This window comes from Bubalus bubalis, chromosome 23 (genome assembly GCF_019923935.1).
Source record: "Bubalus bubalis isolate 160015118507 breed Murrah chromosome 23, NDDB_SH_1, whole genome shotgun sequence".
NCBI lineage: Eukaryota > Metazoa > Chordata > Mammalia > Artiodactyla > Bovidae > Bubalus > Bubalus bubalis.
This window is the reverse complement of record NC_059179.1, coordinates 47,504,502-47,528,383: the sequence shown is the minus strand read 5'-3', so window position 1 is coordinate 47,528,383 and position 23,882 is coordinate 47,504,502. Positions and strand designations below refer to the sequence as shown.

The following is a 23,882-nucleotide window of genomic DNA, read 5'->3' as shown; positions in this document are numbered from 1 at the left end:
TCAAGTAATGTGGCCACGAGATGACTGATGGGGGAGACGGGGGCGCCTTCCGAGCCCCACAGTCCCTGCACTGGTCTCCTCTGTCTCTTTGCAAACAAGCCCCTGAAAGCCTGGCCCAGAGATCAGCTGGTCCCAGGGGACGCCAGGCTCCAGGTCAGCCTCCTCGTCCAGGGCCGTGGGGCTGCAGCATCTGCTCGGAGCGCGGGGACACCTTCCCCACAGCACCCCCCCGCCCCCTCCCCCGGAACCTGTCCCTGCCTGGGAACCCCCTACTTCTGCCCATCACTCTTTCCGGTAAGAGAGCACGCACGGGGCCTGGGCAGGATTCACACGGAGGAGGAGGAGGCTGGCCCTCCCCAGCCCTGTCTCAGCTCCCTTCGAAACAAAAGAAAACCCCTCTCCACTCCCCGACCGGAAATGGGGTGGGGTTGGAGGCTTTTCCGCTGCTTTTCTGGGTGAAATAAATTAGTGGTGAGGGAGCTGGGGGCTACCTCGTGGCTGCCCTCCCTGCCGGCCGGCCTCCCCTCTCCTGCCCTGGCTGAGTTCTTCCATCCCAAAGGGCAGCCCCCTTACCCCGAGCCCTAGCCAAGCGGCCTGGGCTTTCGTGGGGACAGGCCAGCCAGCCCCCAGCCAGTGAGTGAGGGTGGATGACACCTATGTCTGGCTGGAGCCAGGACCACACAGGGCCTGGGACAGATGTCTCTGACTGAGCTGCGTCTCCCTGTTGACTCGCTTGCCACCACCCCTGTTCGGGCGCTCACGCTGGAACGAGAAGAACTGTCTGCCTGCCGCTCACGTCCCATCTGCCTCCCTGCTCTGCTTTCAACTCTGGAGTGTGAGCTCACTTCCGAAAGCGCAGGCTTCTGCTTACTGCTGAGGAAGCCCTGGAGCGCCCATCCACGTCAGCCCGATATCCAGGCTGCAAGCGCCGGTTGGTGCCTTGATGCATTTCTGGCCATTCTGCTCCTGGTGTGGGCTTCCTGGTTCTGGGTCCAGCAGATTGCTCCCTGCCTCACAAACACGCCCCAGTGCTTCTCTTTGCTTGCATCTGGCATAGCTCCCCCCATCCTGCACCCCAGTCTCCAAGACCCAGCAGCACCATCACCCTCTACATGAGCCCTCCTGCCTGGCCTGGCCCAGGAACCAGGGTTGGGGGCTGTCCCCCTCTCCACCACACCTCCAGAGCCCCAGTCATGCTGTGTCCCAGTTTTTTCTACAGGGGTCTGTGTCCTTGGAGTTGAAAAGTGAATGCCTCCCGGACATAAGGAGGCCTCAGCATCTCTGAGCCCGACACGGAGCCCAGCAGGGCCTCGGCCTGGCCGCGCATCTGGGTCTGTCCCTCCTGGACCTCCACTGTCCATACTGTGTTTTATTTTGTGTCTCCATTATGCTTTATGTCATCTCCTGACATGACCTGCAGCCCCTCAGATCGCAGCAGGAATTGCACGAGGGGTCTGCCCGGTGGCTCACTGCCTGCACCCCACCCAGGGCAGTCCTGTCCAGGAGGCACACTTAGGAAACCAATCAGCTTGACTCGCACTTCTTTATAGAGATTTCAAGTTCTTATAATGTGTATGCATTACTTTTTGAAGTCGAAACAGCTAATTGCACACCAAATCAATATGACTTCAATACACCTTGTTTTTTTCCAAGGCATTTCTCTGGTCTGAATAATAAGGGGAAAATCACTTTTTTTTTTTTTATGGTCTGAGGCCCAACATATTATGTTCCAAGGTTCTAAAAAATTTCTATATTAAAATTCACTGCTCCCACCATGGTGTAAGAACTGGTGGGTCACCCAGGGATGACTCTCTACTGAAAGAAGAAAATCCCTCCATCATTTTATATTGTGGTCTAGAATGTGAGAGCTGGACTGTAAAGAAAGCTGAGCACTGAAGAATTGATGCTTTTGCACTGTGGTGTTGGAGAAGACTCTTGAGAGTCCCTTGGACAACAAGGAGATCCAACCAGTCCATCCTAAAGGAAATCAGTCCTGAATATTCATTGGAAGGACTGATGCTGAGGCTGAAACTCCAATACTCTGGCCACCTGATGTGAAGAGCTGACTCACTGGAAAAGACCCTGATGCTGGGAAAGATTGAAGGCGGGAGGAGAAGGGGACCACAGAGGATGAGATGGTTGGAGGGCATCATCGACTCAGTTGGAGTAAACTTCGAGAGTCAGTGATGGACAGGGAGGCCTGGCGTGCTGCAGTCCGTGGGGTCGCACAGAGTCGGACACGATCGAGCGACTGACCTGACTGACTGACTGACTAGGACAGTGAGATCCTGGGAACACAAACAACGTATTTCAAGATAAAAGTGCTGTGAGCCCTGAGGTGTTTTGTGTTTTTTTGTCTGCCGTGATAAGCAGGAGGGAGAAGGGAAAAGGAAGTGGTGAGCGTACCCCGAGCAAAGCAGCAGCAGCTGAGAAGAACAGGCTGGGCTTACCTCTTTTCTTTCTTTCAGATTCGTCAGCATCACGATGGTTGCACATTTCTGCTCCCAGATCATTCTCCAGAAGTCATTCACTGTCTCCTGTTTGGGACCTGGGAGGAGAGGATGGTCCGAGTCAGACAGAGCGGTCCCTGCGAGCCCCAGACCTGTCACCCTGGCCTTTGGGCCTCAAGACGGCTGCTCCCCCACTACCTGCCCCAAGGAAGAGGGTGATGGGCCCATTCACTCCCTGAAGGGTCCCAGGACTGGAGTAAGGGGCAGTCTCCCCGTCTGGCCCTGCCTCTCTCTCCCTGATACCCGCCCACCCAGGAGCTGAGAAATCCTTGGGGGCTAAGTTAGTGCCCCTAGTTGGGTGATGATCGTGGGCCACAAACACTGTTGAAACGGGAGCTGGTTTGCAAGCTGTCAAAGTGGTTTGTGGCCATGGAGGGGCTTGTGGAAGCCTCAGAATAAGACCTCCCATCCCAAACTGCTGAATCAGACTGTGTGAGGGGGTGGGGGAGGGAGACATGCTGCCGGCTGCCTGACCCACCTGCCATGTCTAACCCCCTTTCCTCTGAAAAAAAAAAAAAAAAAATCACATCTCCCAGCTGCCTTCACAGCTAGTGATGCTGTCTGGTAAGACGTAGGCTGAAGTCCCTGGGGAGGGGGTCTGAACAAAAGGTAGTGTCCTGGAAGAAAGTCCTCTGCCTGCTGCTCTCTTTCCTGCCTGACTAGGGACAGCAGTGCCGGGAGGTGCAGCAGCCACTTTGTGACCCTGAGGATGACACTAAGGAGGTCAGGGGAGGAATGAAGGAGGCCCCTCTCCCTTGTGCTGCCACCCCAGCCTGGGCTACTTCCTCTGGATGTCTGCTTATAAGAATGAAAAAGACATTTCCATTGGTGTCAGCGGGGGTTTGCCAGGGTTTCTGACGTTGAAAGCTGGGCATGTTCCTGATGGACTGTGGGCTTATGTGTATACCTCCCTACTTTTCAGGGCAAGTGAAAGTGCCAGTCGCTCAGTCATGTCCGACTCCTTGTGACCCCAGGGACTGTAGCCCACCAGGATCCTCTGTCCATTCTCCAGACAAGAATACTGGAGTGGGTTGCCATTCTCTTCTCCAGGGGATCTTCCTGACCCAGGGACTGAACCTGGCTCTGCAGCATTGCAGGCAGGTTCTTTATCATCTGAGCCACCAAGGAAGCCCATTTTTTGTGTGTGCATTTAAATGTGCATTAAGATTGCTATCTACACTGAATGTTGGTACCCACTGCTCTAAAGACTCTTGCCGAGCAACGAGGATATGCAGGAAATCCACTGTTAGCTCCCTGACACCCAGCCTCACCAGCCCTGGCTCCCGGGGATGACAGCCGCAGGCAGACGCTGGTATGCTGGATTGAAAGTGCTCGGAAACACAGAGGATCATGTGTGAGGTTTAAGGGTGTGCTTTCACAGGAAGGTCCGCTGGAGGTGGGCATGGCAACCCATTCTGGCATTCTTGCCTGGAGAATCCCATGGACAGGGGAGCCTGGCGGACTATAGTTCATGGGGTCACAAAGAGTCGAACATGACTCATCGACTAATACACTTTCACAGCTAAAAGCATCCTCAAGGTTATGGGCTTGATCCAGAAAGTTACTTACTCCCCTCCCTGCTGCTCCCCAAGCCCAACAACTTGGAAGTCACGTAGAGCTCAGCTGGCAGAGAGAAATTCAAGGATTTCTAACGCAAGTATCAGCACGCTGAGGTGGCAAGCGCTGGACCGTTGGGCGTCTGGGTTTAAATCATACAGGCACAGAAGCAGATCGTGGTCTCTGTCTCTCTGCACACACACACCGTGTGGCTGCACACCTGACGTGGCTGTGTATGATGGACGCCCCCACGCCCTCCCTGTCTGTCTGCCCTGACCACAGACGGGGGCGTACGCACGCAGAGGTCCAGCTCTTGCGCTCGTCTGAAGCCCTGTGACCTGGAGGAATGTCATCACTTCACAGTATAATGCTCCTCAAATGCTACAGTGCAGAATGACCTGGAATGCTGGCTAAGATGCAAACTCAGGGACAGCAGCCAGTCGGGGTGGGGCCCGCATTCCTGACCACCTCCCAGGGGAGGGGACACCCCTGGCCAGTGGAGCAGACGCATTGAGCATCAAGGCTATGAGATTCATGACATCTTTCACTTCCGTGCTTCGGGAGAGGCTGTACGACTCTGATCCGCTATGTAAATGTAGCAGTACACGCACATACAAAAAGCCTGTATAACCCCCAGGATGGTTGGTACCAGGTCAGGAAGCAATCGCCTTCCACGTCATTTTACCAAAATCACGTTCGTCACTTAATGAAGAGCTTACCTTGAGCGGCTATGAATTTATTCTTCTCTTTATAACCCTAGAGAAATAAAATCAGATGTATGATTTTTCAGAATTGTCATTGTGGAAGGACTTTACGGTTAGGAAAGTAACGTGTATTTGTCGTGGAGAATTTGGAAAACACAGAAAACCAAGAAGAAACCTTGCCAGGAGTTTCAGAAATAACATGCTATTTTTGTGTATCCCTTGCCAGTATTTTTCTGTGACTGCCTTTCCAGATATGCAAGCAGACACACAGGTACAGATATATATTTTTTTAATTGGTTAATATGCACACATTCTCTTATACTGAATTTTTACAATAATTCGTAACTTATATCAAATGATCTTTTAAGGTTCAACTAAACTGGATTCGTAATAATCCATTCTATATGATTTTACTGCAAATTATTTAACTGGTCCCCTCTGTTCTGTTTGGTCAGTAAAATAAATGAGTATGGGCTTCCCAGGTGGCTCAGTGGTAAAGAATCTGCCTGCCAAGCAGGAGATCTGGGTTTGATCCCTGGAGCAGAAAAATCTCGTGGAGCAGGAAATGGCAACCCACTCCCGTATCCTTGTCTGGAGAATCCCATGGACAGAGGAGCCTGGTCAGTTACAGTCCATGGGGTTGCAAAGAGTCGGACATGACTGAGTGGCTAAGCAGCAGCAGCATAAACGAGCCTCCTCTGTGCTTATCTGCAACTTAGGAACAAGTCCCCAGCATAGATGCTAATTCAAAAGGCCCAGTGCTTTCCTGCTCTCTGTGTGGTGGCCGGTGTGGCCACCGGGTCCAGGAAAGTGTGGACAAGTTACCTTCCTGGCCCCGGGAAGAGGGGGTCCAGTGGTCCCCATCCACACTCAGCCCCCAGGTCCAGGTGTGAGTGTCACACGGGGCTGGGAGTACTCACATCTATGTAGGACGCGTTGATGTAGTCTGAACACGGGGTTCCATCCACTTGGCTTAAAATCACCCTGGAATGGTCATCTGCAGAAAAAAACAATAATACAAAAACCGTGACATTAGGCCAGGGAATCACACGGAGGATTAAACACTGTGAGGGACGTAACCATGGTGACCACGGGACAGAAGGGAAGTCCTTCTTAAACGTTCCCAGGAGATGCTCAGTGTCCTGGGTGCAGGGACGCACCTGTTCCATCCAACACGGCACCTCGGCACCCAGGCCAGGCCAGGCCCCAGAAAGAGCTGAACACACCCGGGGGATGCTGACAGGTAAGAGCTTCAGGGCCCAGGAGTCGATGTGCTGGCCCTCAGGAGCACTTCCGCGGGCCACTCTCTCAGGCTTTCGAAGGGGAGCCTGTCCACCTCTGGACAGGTGGGCGTCAGGCCTGAGGGCTTGGGACTCCAGACCCCAGTGCTCATGCTCAGGTCTGCCCCGGAGCAGGCAGCTAACTGGACTCACACGGACGGACTGTGCAGGATGGACCACTGCCTGGAAGAGTCCGGCCTGTGGTTCCAGAATTTTCCAGTGTGTGAGGGCCAACCAGGGGGGGCTGTGTGTGTGTGTGTGGTGTGGGTGTGTGCGGTGTGTATGTGTATTTGTGTGTGTGAGTGGTGTGTGTGTGTGTGCATGGTGTGGGTGTGTGCAGTGTGTGTGTGTATTTGTGGGTGTGCAGTGGTGTTCTTGTATGCAGTGTGTGTAGTATGTTGTATGTACATGAGCGTGGTGTGTATGTTTGTGGTATGTATGTACACATACATGTGGGGAGGTTTTAACCAGGCCCCATATGACTTACATGGGTCCATGTCACTTCTGCCTTCATGGGCCCCTTTCTCCATTAAAGAAAAAAATTACACATTCTATTTTATGACGGCATTGTGTGTGTGTGTGCGCGCGTGTGTGTGTGTGTGTGTGTACCAACTCGCTTCAGTTGTGTTTGACTCTGCAACATCATGGACTGTAGCCCGCCAGGCTCCTCTGTCCATGGGATTCTCCAGGCAAGAATACTGGAGTGGGTTGCCATTGCCTTCTCCAAGGGATCTTCCTGACCCAGGGATCGAACCCGAGTCACTTACACCTCCTGCATTAGTAGCTGCTATAAAGGTGAGCATGAGCCAGACTGGGTTAGGTATGTATTTCCTTCTGATTCTCAAAGAAGTTAGACCATTTCATGGGTCCCTCCAGTGGAGCAGCTCCAGCTCTGGGCCTCCATGCTGGTGTGTAAGCGGCCGACCACTCACAGGAGTAGAAATGTATGAAGGAGGCCCAGACTTGGGCCCAGGGTTCTAGGATCAAGCTGCTTCTGGGTTATTACTCTGTGCCGGGCAGTACTCGGTGGGTACTCTGCATGTATTTACTGCATTAATTATTGGATAGTTCTGCGTCCTGCTCCCTGCTTTGTCCCCTCTGAGTAGCCAGAGGACTGAAACTAACCGAGGACGGGGAGTGTGTGGTGTGGGTCTGGGGCAAAGATCCTGGTCACAGACTGGATGTCTCCCCTCTACACGGAGGGCTGCTGGCTTGACCACAAGCGGACAGGCTCAGACACCTGCTGTCTGGACACCATACCCTGCTCCTAGTGGAGGACAGGTCAGCGCAGGTCTGGGGCAGTCACGGCCTGCAGAAGGCAGCCAGGGTGTCAGACCCCAAACTCACAGTCCTCAAAGGCTCGGCCCTGAGACCCTCGGCCCTGAGGCAGAAAGAGCACCAGTGGAACACGCATCAAGCTAGTTTAACATGATTTGGAACAATTTACCCTTCTGAGGACAGCTATAGAAAGCCCGGGGTTAAAAATAGCCTTCTGGTTAGATTTAGCATCTTGCAGTTCTAAGAGCTTCCTGTCTTTTCATACTAAAACGTTACACTTCTGTCTTAAAACATCATTTCCTAAAATTATCCCTGGTTGGCGTCTTTTTCCAGAAAAGAGAAGGACGCGCACTCGCCACCGGGCGTGGGGCCGCTCCCACACGCAGCCACTCAACACCCCAGGCACGCTGACCTCTGTCCTCAGAGCTCCCTGGGTTCACGCCAGGACTGGCTCCTGTCCCAGGGCATCTTGTAAATAGGATGCACTTACAGGGCTTCCTAGGTGGTGCCCATGGTAAAAAATCCACCTGCCAATGCAGGGGACTCAGCAGAGGGGGGTTGGATCACTCAGTCCAGAAGACCCCCTGGTGAAGGCAATGGCAACCCACTGCAGTATTCTTGCCTGAGAAAAATCTCAGGGACAGAGGATCCTGGCGGGTTGCAATCCACGGGGTCGCAAAGAGCTGAACACAACTGAGGGACTACATTTTCCCTTTCTTTCTCTGCGTGGGGAAGGGGGCGGGAGAGGGAAGGTATACGGGGCTGAGGGATTGGGCCCCTGCCCATCTCCCTGCCTGTTGACCCGACCCCACCCCGCGTACGAGCAGGGTCTCCCAGGCTTAGGGTCGGGGGAGCAGGCCTGGGAGCCCCCTGCACAACCCTCCCGTGATCCAGCTGCCCCAGGGCACTTCTGGCCAACTGCCCAGGTTAACCAGGTTGGCTTCTCCTGGGTCTCACCGATGCCAAAGCCAGATGCCCCCAGCTGGCCTCCTCCAGGGCACACCCCAGTGTTTCCAGGACACGGTTCTGTAAATGTGTCCTTGCACCAACGTGAAATGCTCACATCGGACAGAGTCCCCGGGCCCGTGGTGACCGCCAGCTCCTCAATTTCCTCTGGCCTGATACTCCTGGGCCGGGAGGGGCTGGGACAGGACCCACACTTTCACACTTGCAGAGAATGCCAGCTCCCTTCCATAATACAAGCCAGAGGAACGTGGCTTAGACACGTCGGGCGTGAAGCAGGCCCTGCCGGGCCCTGCTGGGGACCCTCGGGGGGCGGGGGATGCCCCATCCTGGGCCACCAGAGGTAATTCCCACACCTGGCTGCTAACTCCGCTCCATGGAGCTCAGGCTGAAAGCACTCTTGATTGGCCAAGTAAACGTTACCTTTAGGAGGAAAACGGCTCAGCAATTAGAGGGAAATGTAGGCTAGGAACCTCGGAAAGGGCCTGGCAGCGAGCTGGCCCTCCACACACAAGTCATGCAGTCAAAGCGCAAACTAAGCTACTTAATTCAACCAGGAACAGATGCTAACTTCCAAATACCCTAATTTTTATTCAGCGCAAATTAGGCCAAAGATCCCCAACCTCCTGCATGGCGTTTCTTTCCCTTGAGCTGTTCAAGCCATGGAACTTGCCTCTGATATGCCTCACCCAATTTAACAGCAAGTCCTCTCAGCGTGACCTTTGCTCTGAGTCTAGAACCTGACCATGGTCTAAGACACCCTCTCTGCTTGGCTGCCTGACCTGTCATCTCCCTGGCGCTCCCCTGGCTTCCTCTACAAATATGCGTGGGACAAAGACTACTTGGTTAATTTCTCTGGTTTTCGTTGACCCAAGTTCATGGTGGACTCTACAAACACACACACAAAAACCCAAACCAAAAGCACAAATAAATCCTATGCATGCAAAATAGGAATGAATTGCTTCTATCAGGTGCTGAAAATCCAGAGACCACATAGATTAGGTAGACCACAGGTTCTCTTACCCACAGGGCGATGGACTCAATTCTGGTCCTAAAAATCCACCCAAGAGCCACCTCGCTGAGGGCCAGCACAGGCCGGCTTGCTCTGCCCCACGGAGGTTCTGCCCGAGAAGGGAGGTCCCCCGTTTGTCGGGCCTCCAACGTGAACTCACCGGGGTCCTAGAGGCTGCCCTTCTGCCAGCCTGATGGCGAAGTGGACAGGAGGGCCCAGGCTAGAGAAATGACATCACAACTCACCCCACCCTGCCCCCCAGGCCAGCTTCTACGCAGGCATCTTGGAACACTGGGGGTCTGACTCGGCACCGAGGCCCCCAAAGCACAGCCCATCCAGCAACGCCCCTGGACAGGTGTGTCCGCTCTGGCCCCGTCACCCCCTGGAGGCCACACCCCCCACCCATGACCCCCATCAGCTGCGGTGGTAAAGACTGGGACGCTTCAAGCCTTCCCACAGAGCTGCCAAAGCCCGACAGCTCTCTGAACTCTTGTCGCTCCTGATCCTGTACAGGAGCCTTGACGCTGGTGGCCCGGGGCACCGTGTCCAAGATGGGGAGATGCTTGGGACCAGTGGCTGCCCGAGACCAGGGCTCAAGGCTGGTCCACAGAGGGATCCCTGCCAGCCGGGGCAGGTGGCATCCTCTTGCCCCCATCTCCTCCCACCCAGGCAGCCCAGGTCTCAACAGTGAACACAGGCTTGGCAGCCAGACCACGAATGGCACAGGCTCTCAGAGCCCCAGGTGGGAGACAGACACCCAGACCCCCATGTGCGAAGGCTGAGCAGGTGTCCTGACCCGGGCCCTGCCCTCTGAGCAACTGGGCATCTGCTGCCTGGACAGGCAGAATCACCAGGAGCTGTAAAGCAAGGATGAGTGTCGTCAGAACACCACCGGTCATGTAAAAAAAAAGAGTAAAATCTTACTGGGAAGGATGTTGGGGTATCGGTTTTTTTCTCTGTTTTCTTCTTTATTGGCCAGTTCAAAAGTTCCTTGCACGTGTCCAGACGGCAGAGACTAGAAGAAAACACAGAGTCAGCACTAAACGTGAGGAATCCAGCACCTTGCCTACGAGCCTCCCTACCAAGCGCGGGAATCAAGAGAACGGGTCTCTGAGCAAACTACCTCCAGGGCTTTGCCCGTCCCTCTGCTCCTGCCCAGAGAAGCCTCTGCCTTGGGCACTGGGCCGGCCCTAGGCGGGGGCCGTGATGGAGACACAGGCCAATCTTCCCTGAGGCTTCCTTTCAGTGGGGCCGACGGGGATGCGGACAAAGTGATGACCCATAGCTGGACCCTGAGCTGCATCCAGGCCACCACTGGGCCTGTATGGCCAACAAACCCCTGGGACCCAGAAGCCCTGGTCTGGAGCAGGCCCAGCTCAGGGAGGTAGGAGGTGGCCGTGGCAGAGCTCTGCTCCAGGGGTGAGGACACAGACGCTGGGGCTGGAGGACGAGGAGGGTGATGCTGAAGGACTGTCCTCCCCTAAAGATGCGGCGTGGGCCAGCGGGACAGACATAGCTGCTGGCTCCTTGAAATGCAGACCTGGGCCCACCCCCCGTCAGCATCTCAGTTACCTGCATCCCAGGGGGCCTGCATGTTCCGCCCTAACCCTCCATTTGTCTTGAAGGGAAATCGGGTCTGGGGGCTCTGCTAGGGCCCTACAGCTGATGGGCAGCATAGCAAGTACGAGCCTCCATCCTGACTTCTAGTCCCTTCCACCACTCAGGGTCTCTCGGCTCTTGTTGGAGCCAAACCTCCTCCCACGTTTGCTCGCTGCTGGGGAGGGTCCATGCTCGGGGTTGAGGGGGGGGCGGTGCTTCTCCAAGAGCACAGTGGGAAAGAGCCTTCTGAACCTCCTTCATCATCCAACCTGACCGTCGCGTGAACCAGGGGCCACTGGGACTCGAGTAAGTAGTGTTAACATTTATCGAGTATTTTCGATGGGCCGGGCACTGGGGAAGGGCTGCATCACCGGCATTCACAACCCACCCAGCATCAGGTGACACGAAGACCATCCCTCCTGTTCTGTAGATAAGCAAACAGAACCCCAAGGTGGTTGCGGAATCGTCCGAGTCACCTGCCTGGCAAGCAGCAGACAGTGGGAGGGGACCTGGAGCTGGCACCTGGACCCCGAGAAGGACACTATCTTCCTTGAAGTGTTGGGACAAGCAGGGGCTTCCGGTGGTCAGTGCCCAGGAGACTAGGGCCCAGCCTGGAGTCAAAGTCCTGAGTCAGGGTCCCCTTCTCCCAGGGTGGGGGTTTCTCCATCACTGACTGAGCCCCTGCCAGCCCGTGTCCTCTCCCCGCTCCATGCCCAACGGCCATAGGCAGAGGCTCTGCCCAGGTCAGTGTGGAGGCCAGCCCAGTGGGCACCTGGGCAAGCCAGTGGGCAAGGTCTCTGCCAGGCCAGTACCTCCACTGCCGCAGGGAGCTCTTGGCTCTTCATCAGAGCTCTTAACACTGAGCTTCCTGACCAAACCTCAACACGAAATGTGTTACCATGTTCTAGAGTCTTCTCTTTTGCACCTCAAAGCTATTTTTGACCCCAGCCCTGAAAATAAAAGAGTCATGAGACCTCTTATACAGAGTGAAGTAAGCCAGAAAGAAAAACACCAATACAGTATACTAACGCATATATATGGAATTTAGAAAGATGGTAACAATAACCCTGTGTACGAGACAGCAAAAGAGACACTGATGTATAGAACAGTCTTATGGACTCTGTGGGAGAGGGAGAGGGTGGGAAGATTTGGGAGAATGGCATTGAAACATGTAAAATATCATGTATGAAATGAGTTGCCAGTCCAGGTTCGATGCATGATACTGGATGCTTGGGGCTGGTGCACTGGGACGACCCAGAGGGATGGAATGGGGAGGGAGGAGGGAGGAGGGTTCGGGATGGGGAACACATGTATACCTGTGGCGGATTCATTTTGATATTTGGCAAAACTAATACAGTTATGTAAAGTTTAAAAATAAAATAAAATTTAAAAAAAAAATTAAAAAAAAAAAAAAAAAGAGTCATGAGACCATCATGGCAGGGAGGGGGGCGGCGCATGATGTGATGGGTTAGTTAAAACCCACAGAATGTGCAACTCTGGAACTCTGATCTGACCTGCAGCTGTGATCATGAGTCAATATTAATTCAACAGTTGTGACGAATGTAACACACTCAGGCAAGACGGCAATCACTGGGGAAAACCGTGCAGGAAGAACGAGTGTATGGGAACCTGGTACTTTCTGCACAATTTTTCTGTAAACCAAATCTGCTCTAAGAATGCTCTATTACAATTAATTAATTAAAAAAAAAAAAAAGAAGTCTCCCTTTTCCTCCGAAGGTGAGGGGGGTGCGGGGCGGGGCTGAAGGAGTGGCTTGGAGACGTCCGAGTGGTGAGGATGAGCTGGGCTATGACACCCCAGCCATGACCCGAGAACACAGCCGGGACACGGGGTGACGTCCCGACTCCGTGGGCGGCGGCACAGGGGGCCACATGGTCAACAGAGGCAAAGCGCCCTGGGCCCCGTACCCCGTTTCCAAGCACACGGAAAGAAACAGCCCCTCCGAGCAGGCCAGCATTTCTCCCTGTCAGCCACCCAGGGAATTGCGTTTCTGAGCTCCGATGGCTCAGGACAAATAAGGGGGCTCCTGGGGGGAGCTCTGCCATTCCTGGGCCACTGCCATTGTGCCCAGGGTGAGTGCCATGCCTGTGGCCCCTGACGGATAAATAAATTGTGATCGATTGTTCTCTTATGTATGTTGGCTGAAAAGGGTTGTTGGTTTGTTTGAGGTGAGGTTTCATAGTAGCTCAGTTGGTAAAAGAATCTGTCTGCAATGCAGGAGACCTGGGTTCGATCCCTGGGTCGGGAAGGTCCCCTGGAGAAGGGAAATGGCAACCCACTCCAGTATTCTTGCCTGGAGAATCCCATGGACAGAGGACCTGCCGGGCTACAGTCCATGGGGTCGCAAGAGTTGGACACGACTGTACGACTAACTTTCCTTTCCTTTCCTTCCTTTCATCTCAAGGAACATGTGTGTTGCACACAAAGACACGCACACATTCCTTTCCCTCATCCTGGTGTGTACGTGCCGGGCCCTCCCCTTGGGGCGCCTCCCTGGGCCTTCCTGCAGCACTGAGGGTTAGGTCAGTTCCAGGCACTGGGCTTGAAATAACCCGCAGGGGAGGGACAGAGGCTCCTGGGAGGAGTTGTCTGGAAAGGGACGCCTGCAAGACTCAGCCAGGGGCCTGGAACAGCCTTTGCGAGCTCAGCATTCTACCTCGGCGAGTGGACAGCTGACTGGACCGTCACAGAAGTCGTCCTGAGCAGGATGGTGCTCAGACCCCTCTCCTGCAGACACGGGGCACACACCTTAGCTCTTTCATGGGCTGAGACACTCCTGCAGGGGTGGGGAGGGCCTCGTTTCACAGGAGAGGAAACCGAGGCAGAGGTGCCGCACGTTGCCCAAGCCCTCCAGGCTGGTGAGAAGCAGGCCTGGGCAGGCACGTGGGCAGCCAGCCTCCTGCCTCAGCACCTCCATCACCCCTCCAAACAGATCCCAGAGCCAGGGCCTTGTTAACTTCAAATTCATGTCACCTTCGATTGGCCAAGGCGCACGAGCCCAAACTCCTCTGGATCGACTACTCTGAGACCCATCCGTTTCCCTGCACAGATTCTGGGTGGGGAGCTCAGGACAGAGGGCAAGAAAAGGAAAAAGAGGAGTGTGCGCCCATGGCAAGCGTGGGCACCTGCGGAGCCACGCGTGGGCAGGTCGTGGTGGTCGCGATGCTCTTAGCAGGGGCTGCCTGCTCACTTGAGAGAGGAGAGGACTGGGGTCCAGAGCGGGGTGGGCAGTTGCTCAGGCTCCCCCAGAGCCAGGACCAGATTCCACGTCCTCTCTGAACTCTGACCTCTAGACCCTCCCTCTTGGCCCTTCCCTGAGCGGAGGCAGTGGGCGGGGGTGGCCGGAAAGGCTGCTTAGTGGCAGCGATGGGGTAAGCAGGGCAAGGTGCTCACTTTGGTTGCAAAGCGGAAAGGAGTATTCCAAAGAACCCAGGGGTTAAGAAAAATCACGTTTGATTTCAACATCTAAAAGACCCCTAAATAAACACACACACACACACACACACAAATCCATGATGACCAAAATATCAAACTACTAAATAAAGGCAGGGTCAATTAACGGTGGGGTCACAAGCCCCATCAGAGCCTGGGGTCACAGGAGACACCAGGGGGACCCTGTCTTTATTTACAATTATTAATTGTATTTTGTTCCACAGGATGGCTTGGATCTATTTTTAAAAGCTGTATGAAAATAGTATCTATCCAGACAATGAGGTGTTTTGGAGTCCCCTTACACACTGCATCTGGGACAAGGGCCTTACCTGCCTGACTCTCTTCTCGGGCCCTAACTTCTGAGATTTGTGGCTCGGCCAGTGACTTCTGACTCAGCCCTCCCTCTGCAAGGCCAGTCACCAGCCTCCACGTGGAGAAACACAAATACCAAAGGAAACGGGATGAGAAAGGAGGTGGGGAAGCGGTCCTGCAGCCGCCTACTTGGATAGTCATTTTGAAAACTGGAGAATTAACTTCTGCTGTCAGGCTGAGGCTGCAAAACAATACTGCCTGGAGCTGTCTTTCACTATGACCTAATTTCCCCAAAAAAGGGACACATTTGGAAACAATTAAAAGGAAGCAAGATAAAGGCAAAAGAGGACTTGTGTTAAAAAAAAAATAAGCCAAAAGTACAGTCTAAATGCACCATCAGCCTGCTGTTCCTTCCAGGGTTGCTTCTGGGTGAAAAGTCACTTGCTTGCAGCAGGAGTCACCCTGTCTTCAGAGACCACAATTGTACCATCTTTGCTTTTCACAAAGTCCCAGCCTCACGTTTGACCTGGGAGGTCATTAAGGCATCTTCCCACCCGGCTCGTTCATGATGAAGGAAACCGGCTTCAGGAGAAGAACTGATGCGTTGGGGCCGGGTGGCACAGGCAGAGTTGGGACCAGGCGGCCCTCCTGCTGGAAAGCCGCCCACTTTCAGGCTCGACGCCAGCGCGTGGACATTCACGAAATGAGGAAGATGAATAAACGGAGACTCAAACATGACCAGGGATAAACACTGAGCAGCCTTTCCCAGTGTCTGTCTGTCTGCTTGGGCACCCAAGTGTCTATCTGTCCACCTGTCCCTCCATCCCTCTATTGTTATCTGTGTGTGTATCTACCTATCCACCCACCTGTCTATCTCTCTATGTGTCTGTCTATCTAGCTGTCTGTCTGTCTCTCTACCTGTCTCTCTACCTGTCATCTATCTGTCTAGCAGCTTCACAATTCATGGGACATTAAATATTAGCAACTTAAGGGGAGGTATCATTATTGAACACTTGTATTTTTGTTGAGAGGAGGATCTGTTTGCTACCAGCCGGCTGGACCAGTTGGTTAAATTCATCTTAGTTAGCTTTGCCATTGTTGCTGCTGCTGCTGCTAAGTCGCTTCAGTCGTGTCCGACTCTGTGCAATCCCACAGACGGCGGCCCACCAGGCTCCCCGTCCCTGGGACGTTCATTTTGCCATTGTTAAGTTCATCGAAAACAGCGGTAGCAGGACCAACACCCTGACTCGGGCAGAATCACAGGGCTGTGGAGGCAGGGTGATGTTCCCTCACGGCCACCCCCTCGACTGTCTAACTGAGGTTGTGCAGGGTGGTCCGAGGGCTCCTTAGCTCTCAGCGTCAAATTGTCACCCCATGGTCCGCTCGCCCTGGTCGTGTGCATCTCTGGGATAAGGGTGCTGCCTTCTTACTTGATTCAGAACTCATCGCTCAGAGTGTGTGACTTGGAAGGAGGCTCTGAAGCTCCCCCTCAACCGTCTCATCTTATCAATGGGGATGAGGGTCAGCGGAGGGCATTGAGGCAGAAACCGGGTTTCCTTGGAACCCTGGTTCTGGGGCTGCGTCTTGGTGGATGTGAGCGTTCTGTGCCTTTGGGGTAATTTATCATGTAACACAACATCCCACATCCCAGCTCCCTTCCACATGACGAGACAGAGGGCCCAGACTCACATTGAACTCTTCCCGAAACCGCTTGCAGTCATCCGCCGAGCGGGCACGGATCTCATCCTCCAGGTGTGCCACGGGGATGGGGAAGTACTTCTTTGGCCCCGACGGGGACCTGCTGAGAAGCATCACCCTCTGCTGCTCTGTGGGGTCAACAGAAACAGGGGGCCGTTGAGCCGTGCTCCCATATGGGCCGGTGACTTACTAACCAGACAGACAGACAACCTTCTGGAGGAATGACGCAGCTGGAGAGGGTGTTCCTCTCAGACCATGAGCAGCTGAAGTCAAGCTCTGTCTCCTACAATATACCCTCATCACTCATCGTGATGGATAGACGGCCCCCTCTGGCTGGTGTTACCTGCTCTTGCCAATCAGAGATGCCTTATCCTCCCAGCTCACTCGCCCACCCAACCACCTACCCATCTTTCTGTCTGTCCCCTGCTCCTTCTACAAAGGGCTTAGGCACCTTCACACTCCAGGCTTGGAACAGAGTTGAGTAACGACAGGTTTCCGGGCACAAACTGGTAACACACTGGGGACCTGTCCAGATAGGAGGCTCCTGTGAGCATAAACTGGTAACACACTGGGAACCTGTCCAGATAGGAGGCCCCCATGGGCATAAACTGGTAACACACTGGGTACCTGTCCAGTTAGGAGGCCCCCATGGGCATGAACTGGTAACATACTGGGAACCTGTCCAGATAGGAGGCCCCCATGGGCATAAACTGGTAACACACTGGGTACCTGTCCAGTTAGGAGGCCCCCATGGGCATAAACTGGTAACATACTGGGAACCTGTCCAGTTAGGAGGCCCCCATGGGCATAAACTGGTAACACACTGGGAACCTGTCCAGTTAGGAGGCCCCCATGGGCATGAACTGGTAACATACTGGGAACCTGTCCAGATAGGAGGCCCCCATGGGCATAAACTGGTAACACACTGGGTACCTGTCCAGTTAGGAGGCCCCCATGGGCATAAACTGGTAACATACTGGGAACCTGTCCAGTTAGGAGGCCCCCATGGGCATAAACTGGTAACACACTGGGAACCTGTCCAGTTAGGAGGCCCCCATGGGCATGAACTGGTAACATACTGGGAACCTGTCCAGATAGGAGGCCCCCATGGGCATAAACTGGTAACACACTGGGAACCTGTCCAGTTAGGAGGCCCCCATAGCCTTATCTTTGTAACAGATGGTCCTGGTTAACAAAGGTAACGACAGTAACTTTTGCAACAGTTACTCAAACCCCATCAGCTTCAGGAGAAATAAGAGAAAGCACCCCTGGGTTTTTGAGGGGGAGGGGCTAGAGGCTTCGAAAAGGAGAAGGGCCAGACTGCAAGGGGGTCCCTGGACAAGCTGCCTCCACAAACTCAGCGAGACAGACAGCGACCCCCAAGGCGTGTGCTTCCCGTCCTAGAGCACGAGCCGCTGCCCTCCACGAGGCCACATTGCTCTGCTGTCACTCGTGGCAGGGCCAGTCCCCACCTGCAGAGTTGTTCCTACGCCCCATCAAGAACTGCCCCCAAGGGCTCACCCCTCCCAGAGACGGACACTCCAGAATGAGCTAGGCAGCCTCGCCAGCCACACCCTCCTCACCCCATCCGGGCTGTTAGGGCGGGCAGGGCAGGAGCAGGAGGCAGGAAGGAGGGGCCTGGAGGCCACGTGCCATCATCTAAGCATGGTCGCGGGGTCCCCCAGCCCCGCAAAACTGCCCTCCTGGATCTGGCCGAGGTCCCTCGCTACTGAGAACTCTTTGCAGAGTCCTGGGTCAGTTCTGCAATTCAGGTGAAGTCTGACAGCACTTCTGTTCCCCCAAACCACGGAACCAGTCAGCAGCAAGCTGACTGAGGAAGTTGTAGTCACTGGTGTGAACTGGTATTTTTAAAAGCCTCTGCCTCACGCACCTCTCTCGGACATCTCAACACGTGGGAAGAACACCAATGTGCCTTTGTAAAGGGGCATTTACAAGTCAGTAGCTGAATCTGGAACCTAAGAAAAATGATAGGGAATGCCCCTGACCCTCCGCGTTGCTCCGTCAATTCCCTTCTTTCATCTGACCTGAAAAGCAGTGCGGATTCGGGGGCCAGGGGGCCCTTCTGAAAAGGTTGGTGATGAGCCCACCCGTCTCATCGAAGGCTGATCTAAGACTCCCTGATAAATGTTAGATGTTTCAAAATCCTGTAAAAACGACAGGATGTGGAACACCGTCTCCCTCCAAAGCCACAAACTGAAATGCCTCAAACGTCTGTTTCACACCGGAGAGAAAATGACGAAAGGTCTGAAACGGGGAAGCACTGATTATAAAAGACAGCATGATGCCAGGTGATGGCAGATGAGAGTCGCAAAGCTGGAGGGGTTTATCATTCAAACGTTAAGCTGCGAGGAAGGCACGCCTCCGCCCAGCCCCGTCCGGGTTCCCCCTTACCTTGCTCTTCGAGGATCCCGTTGGGCATCTTCTTGTCGTTGGCACTGACCACCGCCTTCCTCTGCTTCCGGAACCTTAGAGATACAGACTGTTAGGGGCTCAGTCCAGGGAGCTGGCCCAGAGCCCAGGGAGCCGGCCCAGAGCCCAGGGCCCCGGGGTGACCCAGCAGGGGATACCCAGCAGGGGATACCCACCAGGTGAGCCGGGAGAAGCTGTTTCTGTTGCTCATGGCTGAGCCGCTGCCCGCCCGGGTCCCGGGTCCCTGCCCGCAGCCCTGCCTTCAGCCACCCAGCTCCGCCCGCCCGCCCCCAGTCACGGCCTCCCTCTCCACATCATTTCCTCCCCAGCAGGTCGGGGCGAGTCAGCGGCCCGGACACTCCTACCTGAAGAAGTAGGCGGCGAGCAGCAGAAAGAGCAGGAAGACTAGCAGGGGCAGCAGGAGCCAGGCCAGCAGGGGCTGCGGCGTGCCGGGGGCCGGGGGGCCTGGTGGGGGGAGCGGGCCCCCCGTCAGGACTCCCACACGAGGGCAGTGGGGGTCTGGGCAGGGGGCGGCCCCCAGCACCAGGCTCACTCACGGTGTGCGGAGCGGCGCCCACCCCACCAGCCCCTCTTCCCTGACGCCAGACCTGGCTTCACAGGCCACTGATTAGCCCCTGCCCCATTGGCCCTTCTTCCCGGACACCAGCGCCCAGCTTCACAATTTGCAAAGCAATCCCTCCCTATGGACCCTTCTTCCTCATACCAGAACCCCACTTAACAGTTTGTAAACCCTCTCCTTCAACAGTCCTTCACCCTGGACACCAGCACCCAACTTTACACAGGTTGCAAACTCTCTCCTTCCAGAGCCCCTCATCTCGGATGCTGACTCCCCGCTTCACAGGTTTGCCATGCAGTCCACCATCCTGGTCGCTGGTATCGACCCAGGCGCCTCCACTTAGATGCCCAGAGGTGTCATCGAGAAGAGCCCAATCCAGGGATCCAGTTACCTGACTGGCCGGAGGCCCCCTGCTGCAGGGTAGGGAGGGCCCAGACCCCCATGTGGCCTGTTTCCCCAGGTCCTGCGTACCTGACGCTCCCCATAACAGGAGATGGAGGACAGAGGGGGTGCAGACGTCCCCCTGCTCTGTCCCAGGATAGGTGAGGAGCCCCCCAGGCCTCCATACGAGCTCAGGGCACAGGCCAGCAGCCTGACCTTCGGCTGGACAGACCTGTTGCCACATGGTGAGCCGGCCTCTCAGAGCTGCGAGCTCCTGATCCCGTTTCCCGATCCTGCCTCCTGATCCCGCCTGCCCAGACTCACCCTTGCTCCCCCTTCACCCCTTACCTCCACCGGCAGGTTCCCCCATCCCTGGACACAAAATGGCTGCCCGCGACCTGCCCTCCAAGCCCGAATTCCAGCAGGCTCTGGTGGCCTGGCTGCCACCCTCAGACCCCACCTTCTCCCCCGACACTGACTCAGCTCCTGCCTCCTCAGGATGTCCCCTTCCTCACCAAATTGCCCTCACTCCCCAAGGAGCACCTCACATTCCAGGGCAGTCCCGCAAGGACCGGGGCTGAATGGCCCAAGCCCCCAGAGAGGGGCTGTGCACATGGACAGAAGCGACCGATCACAGTGGCAAATGGGATTCCCCGCTCTGGCTTTCTGTCAGATGTCGCAGCTGCCTCTCTTCTGGAAGGCGGAGGTCAGGTGGGGACCCCCAGGGACCAGCAGGCCGGGGGGGCTCGGGAGAGCTGGGGGTGTGCCTGGCTGTCTTGCTGGACTGGACATATCTCAACCCCAACCCACTGGGACCAAGGAAAGATGCAGCTCAAGAGCTTAATTCTCTAATTCACCAAAAGGAGAAATCTCCAATTTTATGTAAAAATGATCGGATTTTTAAATATTGGTGAGCAATTCAGTCTAAATGCAGTTTTGAAAGCCAAACTGGGCCTCCGCAGGCTGGGTTGTGTCCCACCCAGGGCCACCAATGGGCTCTGCATGGGAAGTCGGTGTGGTGACTAAGAGGAAATTTGAGTCACTTTCTGTTTTCATTTCACACTGAGGTAGCTCAGACTGGGTGGGGCTGAGGGTCCAAGAAGAGGGAGCAGAGGGGGGTTTTCCCGGAGGTAAGTAGGCTGGTGGTCTACTCGGGGCAGCCTTCCCCCCAGATCTCCCCCAACTCTATGCAGCCAGTACTCCAAGTCAGGTGTGGACAGATGTTTGTGCAAATACACATGCCCACACACCTGAGAGGTGTGCATGTGTGTGCACTGGTGTGCATGGAATCTGGTCTTGGAAATTAAAAGTCGGGGGCCGTCCTGGGAGTTCTGGCCTTACCAGTGCATCTGCACACTTCAGCTTGTGCAGACCACCGACTGGGATGGACGGCCCTGTGAGGCAGGGCTGGGCAGCGGTGGGTGGGGAAGCCCCTTGGTTCTGCCTCAGCCCTGTGTGTGCTAAGTCACTTCAGGCATGTCCGACTCTGTGCAACCCTATGGACTGTAGCCCACCAGGCTCCTCTGTCCATGAGATTCTCCAGGCAAGGATACTGGAGTGGGTTGCCATGCCCTCCTACAGGGGATCTTCCCCAGCCAGGGATCGAACCTGCGTCTCTTATGTCTCCTGCATTGGCAGGCAGGCTCTTTACCACTAGCGCCACCTGGGAAGCCTCTGCCCCAGAGATCTGAGTTATCAGTCAGTCATTTTATTTCTAGGTGAGCCTAGGACTGGGGAGCGAGTCACCCTGGTGGTGCCCCTGGTGCCACCTCCAGGCGCATCAACACCACTGCGACGTTTCTTCCCTACTTTGGGGCAAAGTATGCTCTGCCAGGTTGAAAAGTTTTGCTAAATGATCCTGCAGCTGCTGAGCCCTGGGCCAGCAGAGGCCAGCTTCTCTCTGCCTGGCCCAGGGAAGCATCGTCCCAAGGGCCCCAGGCTGCAGTGCTTTCCAGTGACCCAGTACCCAGAGTGCCAGCTTGGAGCAAGGCAGTGTGCTGAATGCAGTTTCTATTTGCTGCCATTTCTGTCTCTCTTTTCTGTGGCTGTGGATTTCTCTGGAGTTTCAACATGAAGACACTGCTGCTAGTTGCCAAAGATGCAGGTCAGGCACCTGGAACTGCTCTCCTGGCCGGGGACTTAGGTCAGCAGCGAACCTCAATTCTGCCCGGTCTCAGGGGCCTTTGTAGGAGGTTTATTCAAAGTCAGGAAATCATGTGAAGCCCTCAGGCTGGATGGGGCTTGAATTCCTGACCCCAGGCTGAATGGTACCAACGCTAATCACCTTGGTGTACCTCTTTCTGGAGGGAAGTTGATAGTTTTTGTTTTCCTGAAGGCTCACCATGACCAAGTCGTGGTGCTTACTTTCATGGGTCAACTTGACTGGCCACAAAGTGCTCAGATAATTGGTTAATATATCTGAGTAATCTGGGTGTTTCTAGAGGGACGCTGTTTGGATGAGAATCAACGTCTGAGTTGTTATTCTGAGAAAAGCAGACTGTCCTCCTCACGGTGGGTGGGCCACATCCGATCAGTTGACGGTCTGAACAGAACAAAAAGCCGGAGCCTCCCCGTGAGTAAGAGGGACTTCTTCCTGCCTGACTGCCTTCCAAATGGGGCATCACGCCTTCTGCTTCTAGAGCAGCCTGCCAGTCTCTGGACTGAAACTAGGGCACTGGCTCTGCAGATTTTGGACTTACAGCCTCCACTATCGAGTGAGCCAGGTCCTTGTAATAAGTGTAAGTATAGACATAAGTATACATCTTGTGGACTCCATTTTTCTGAAGAACCCTGACCCAGCCCTATCACAGAAGTCCTGGAGTGCTACGTCTGGGAGTCTCGGGGGAAGGATGGGGTGGGGTTGGAGTAGCCGGGTGGGACTAACAGTCCCAGGGGCAGGGGGAGGGGGTCCAGCCCCCCGCTGGTTACAGGCTCCTGCTGACCCACCACGGGCAGGAGCCAGCAGACATAGACAGGCCTACAAGTCTACCCGGGAGGCGTGGGGTGCCCAGGATGCCCCCATCAGCTCCTCGGGGGCTCAGAACTCACCCAGTGGGGTCTCCCTCTGTGTCAGGCACACGTCCAAGAAGGAGATGCTAAAAGATGCTGGACAGCCAGCTCTCTGGGCGGTGAGAGTCTGGCCAGGGAACAGGCCGCCTCCAGCACAGTCTTCTGCTACAAACAGCCAACACTGAGGAGTCCTCCACACCCCAGCACGGCTATCTCCCTTAATCCGCTCAGCACTGGCCGAAGTGGGTACTATCATCACATCTCGCAAATGGTGACACCGAGGCACAAGGCGGTGCAGCGAGTTACTCAAGGCCGAGGCTCAGCGGCAGAGCTAGGTGTGAACACAGGCGGGCGATTCAGCAGCGTTTGTTCTTGCTTCTCCTCTCCTCTCCTTCCCTGCTCTTCTTTTAACTTTGCGTAGCATTTACTTTGTCTTATGGAGGTGAAATTTACCAGCTATAAAACACACCCATTCTGAGCACGCAATTAATGTGTTTTAGTAAATTCACAGTCGTGCAGCCATCACCAGCATCCAGCTTTAGAACTTCACCAGCCCACTGAGGTCGCTCCTGCCCATCTGTGGTCAATCCCCATCCCCCACCCCAGCCCCAGTCAGCCACTCGTACACGGCCGCCAGCAGCGATCAGCCTGTGCCGGGCATCTCGCTTACGTGGGACCATGTGACGTGTGCTCTTCCTTTCCCTGTCTGGGCACCTAGCATGTTTCTCTTGCCACATGTATCCAGCATTCTTTTCCCTTTCCTCCTTTCTAACTTCCAACGTATGAAATCAGTGACAGGCTAGAGTAAGAACCCCCCGTGGATCTGCCTCCAGACTTTCTTGGATCAACCCTGTGGGTCCACAGCCCTGCCCACCTCCTGCCCGGCCACTCACTCTTTTCCAGGTCACCCCTAGACCCCTCATCCCTTTCTTCTGCATACTCAAGTATGCGTCTCTAAAAGGTACAGACGCTTTGTCGTTCAATCGCTAAGTCGTGTTCGACTCTTTGTGACTCCAGGGACTGCAGCACGCCAGGCCTCCCCGTCCATCACCAACTCCTGGAGTTTACTCAAACTCATGTCCATCGAGTTGGTGATGCCATCCAACCATCTCACCCTCTGT

General features: G+C 55.0%; 1 protein-coding gene across 12 annotated transcripts in view; it reads right to left on the bottom strand.

The window, feature by feature from the left end:
- Nucleotides 1–23,882, bottom strand: part of PTPRE (protein tyrosine phosphatase receptor type E) — a 178,591-nt gene that overhangs the window by 20,439 nt on the left and 134,270 nt on the right. For 7 of the 12 annotated variants that reach the window (XM_025274185.3, XM_025274187.3, XM_044935065.2 and 4 more), the window contains 7 exons: nucleotides 19,160–19,259; nucleotides 18,777–18,850; nucleotides 16,356–16,492; nucleotides 10,229–10,319; nucleotides 5,692–5,768; nucleotides 4,787–4,823; nucleotides 2,451–2,548 (listed from right to left, as the gene is read on the bottom strand). In XM_025274185.3, the coding sequence (XP_025129970.2) occupies nucleotides 2,451–2,548; nucleotides 4,787–4,823; nucleotides 5,692–5,768; nucleotides 10,229–10,319; nucleotides 16,356–16,492; nucleotides 18,777–18,850; nucleotides 19,160–19,259 (614 nt within the window). Of the gene's footprint in view, nucleotides 1–2,450; nucleotides 2,549–3,781; nucleotides 4,763–4,786; nucleotides 4,824–5,691; nucleotides 5,769–10,228; nucleotides 10,320–16,355; nucleotides 16,493–18,776; nucleotides 18,851–18,970; nucleotides 19,102–19,159; nucleotides 19,260–22,800; nucleotides 23,832–23,882 lie in introns of those variants that run through there. The other 5 variants (XM_025274191.3, XM_025274192.3, XM_044935064.2 and 2 more) reach the window with 4 other exon arrangements.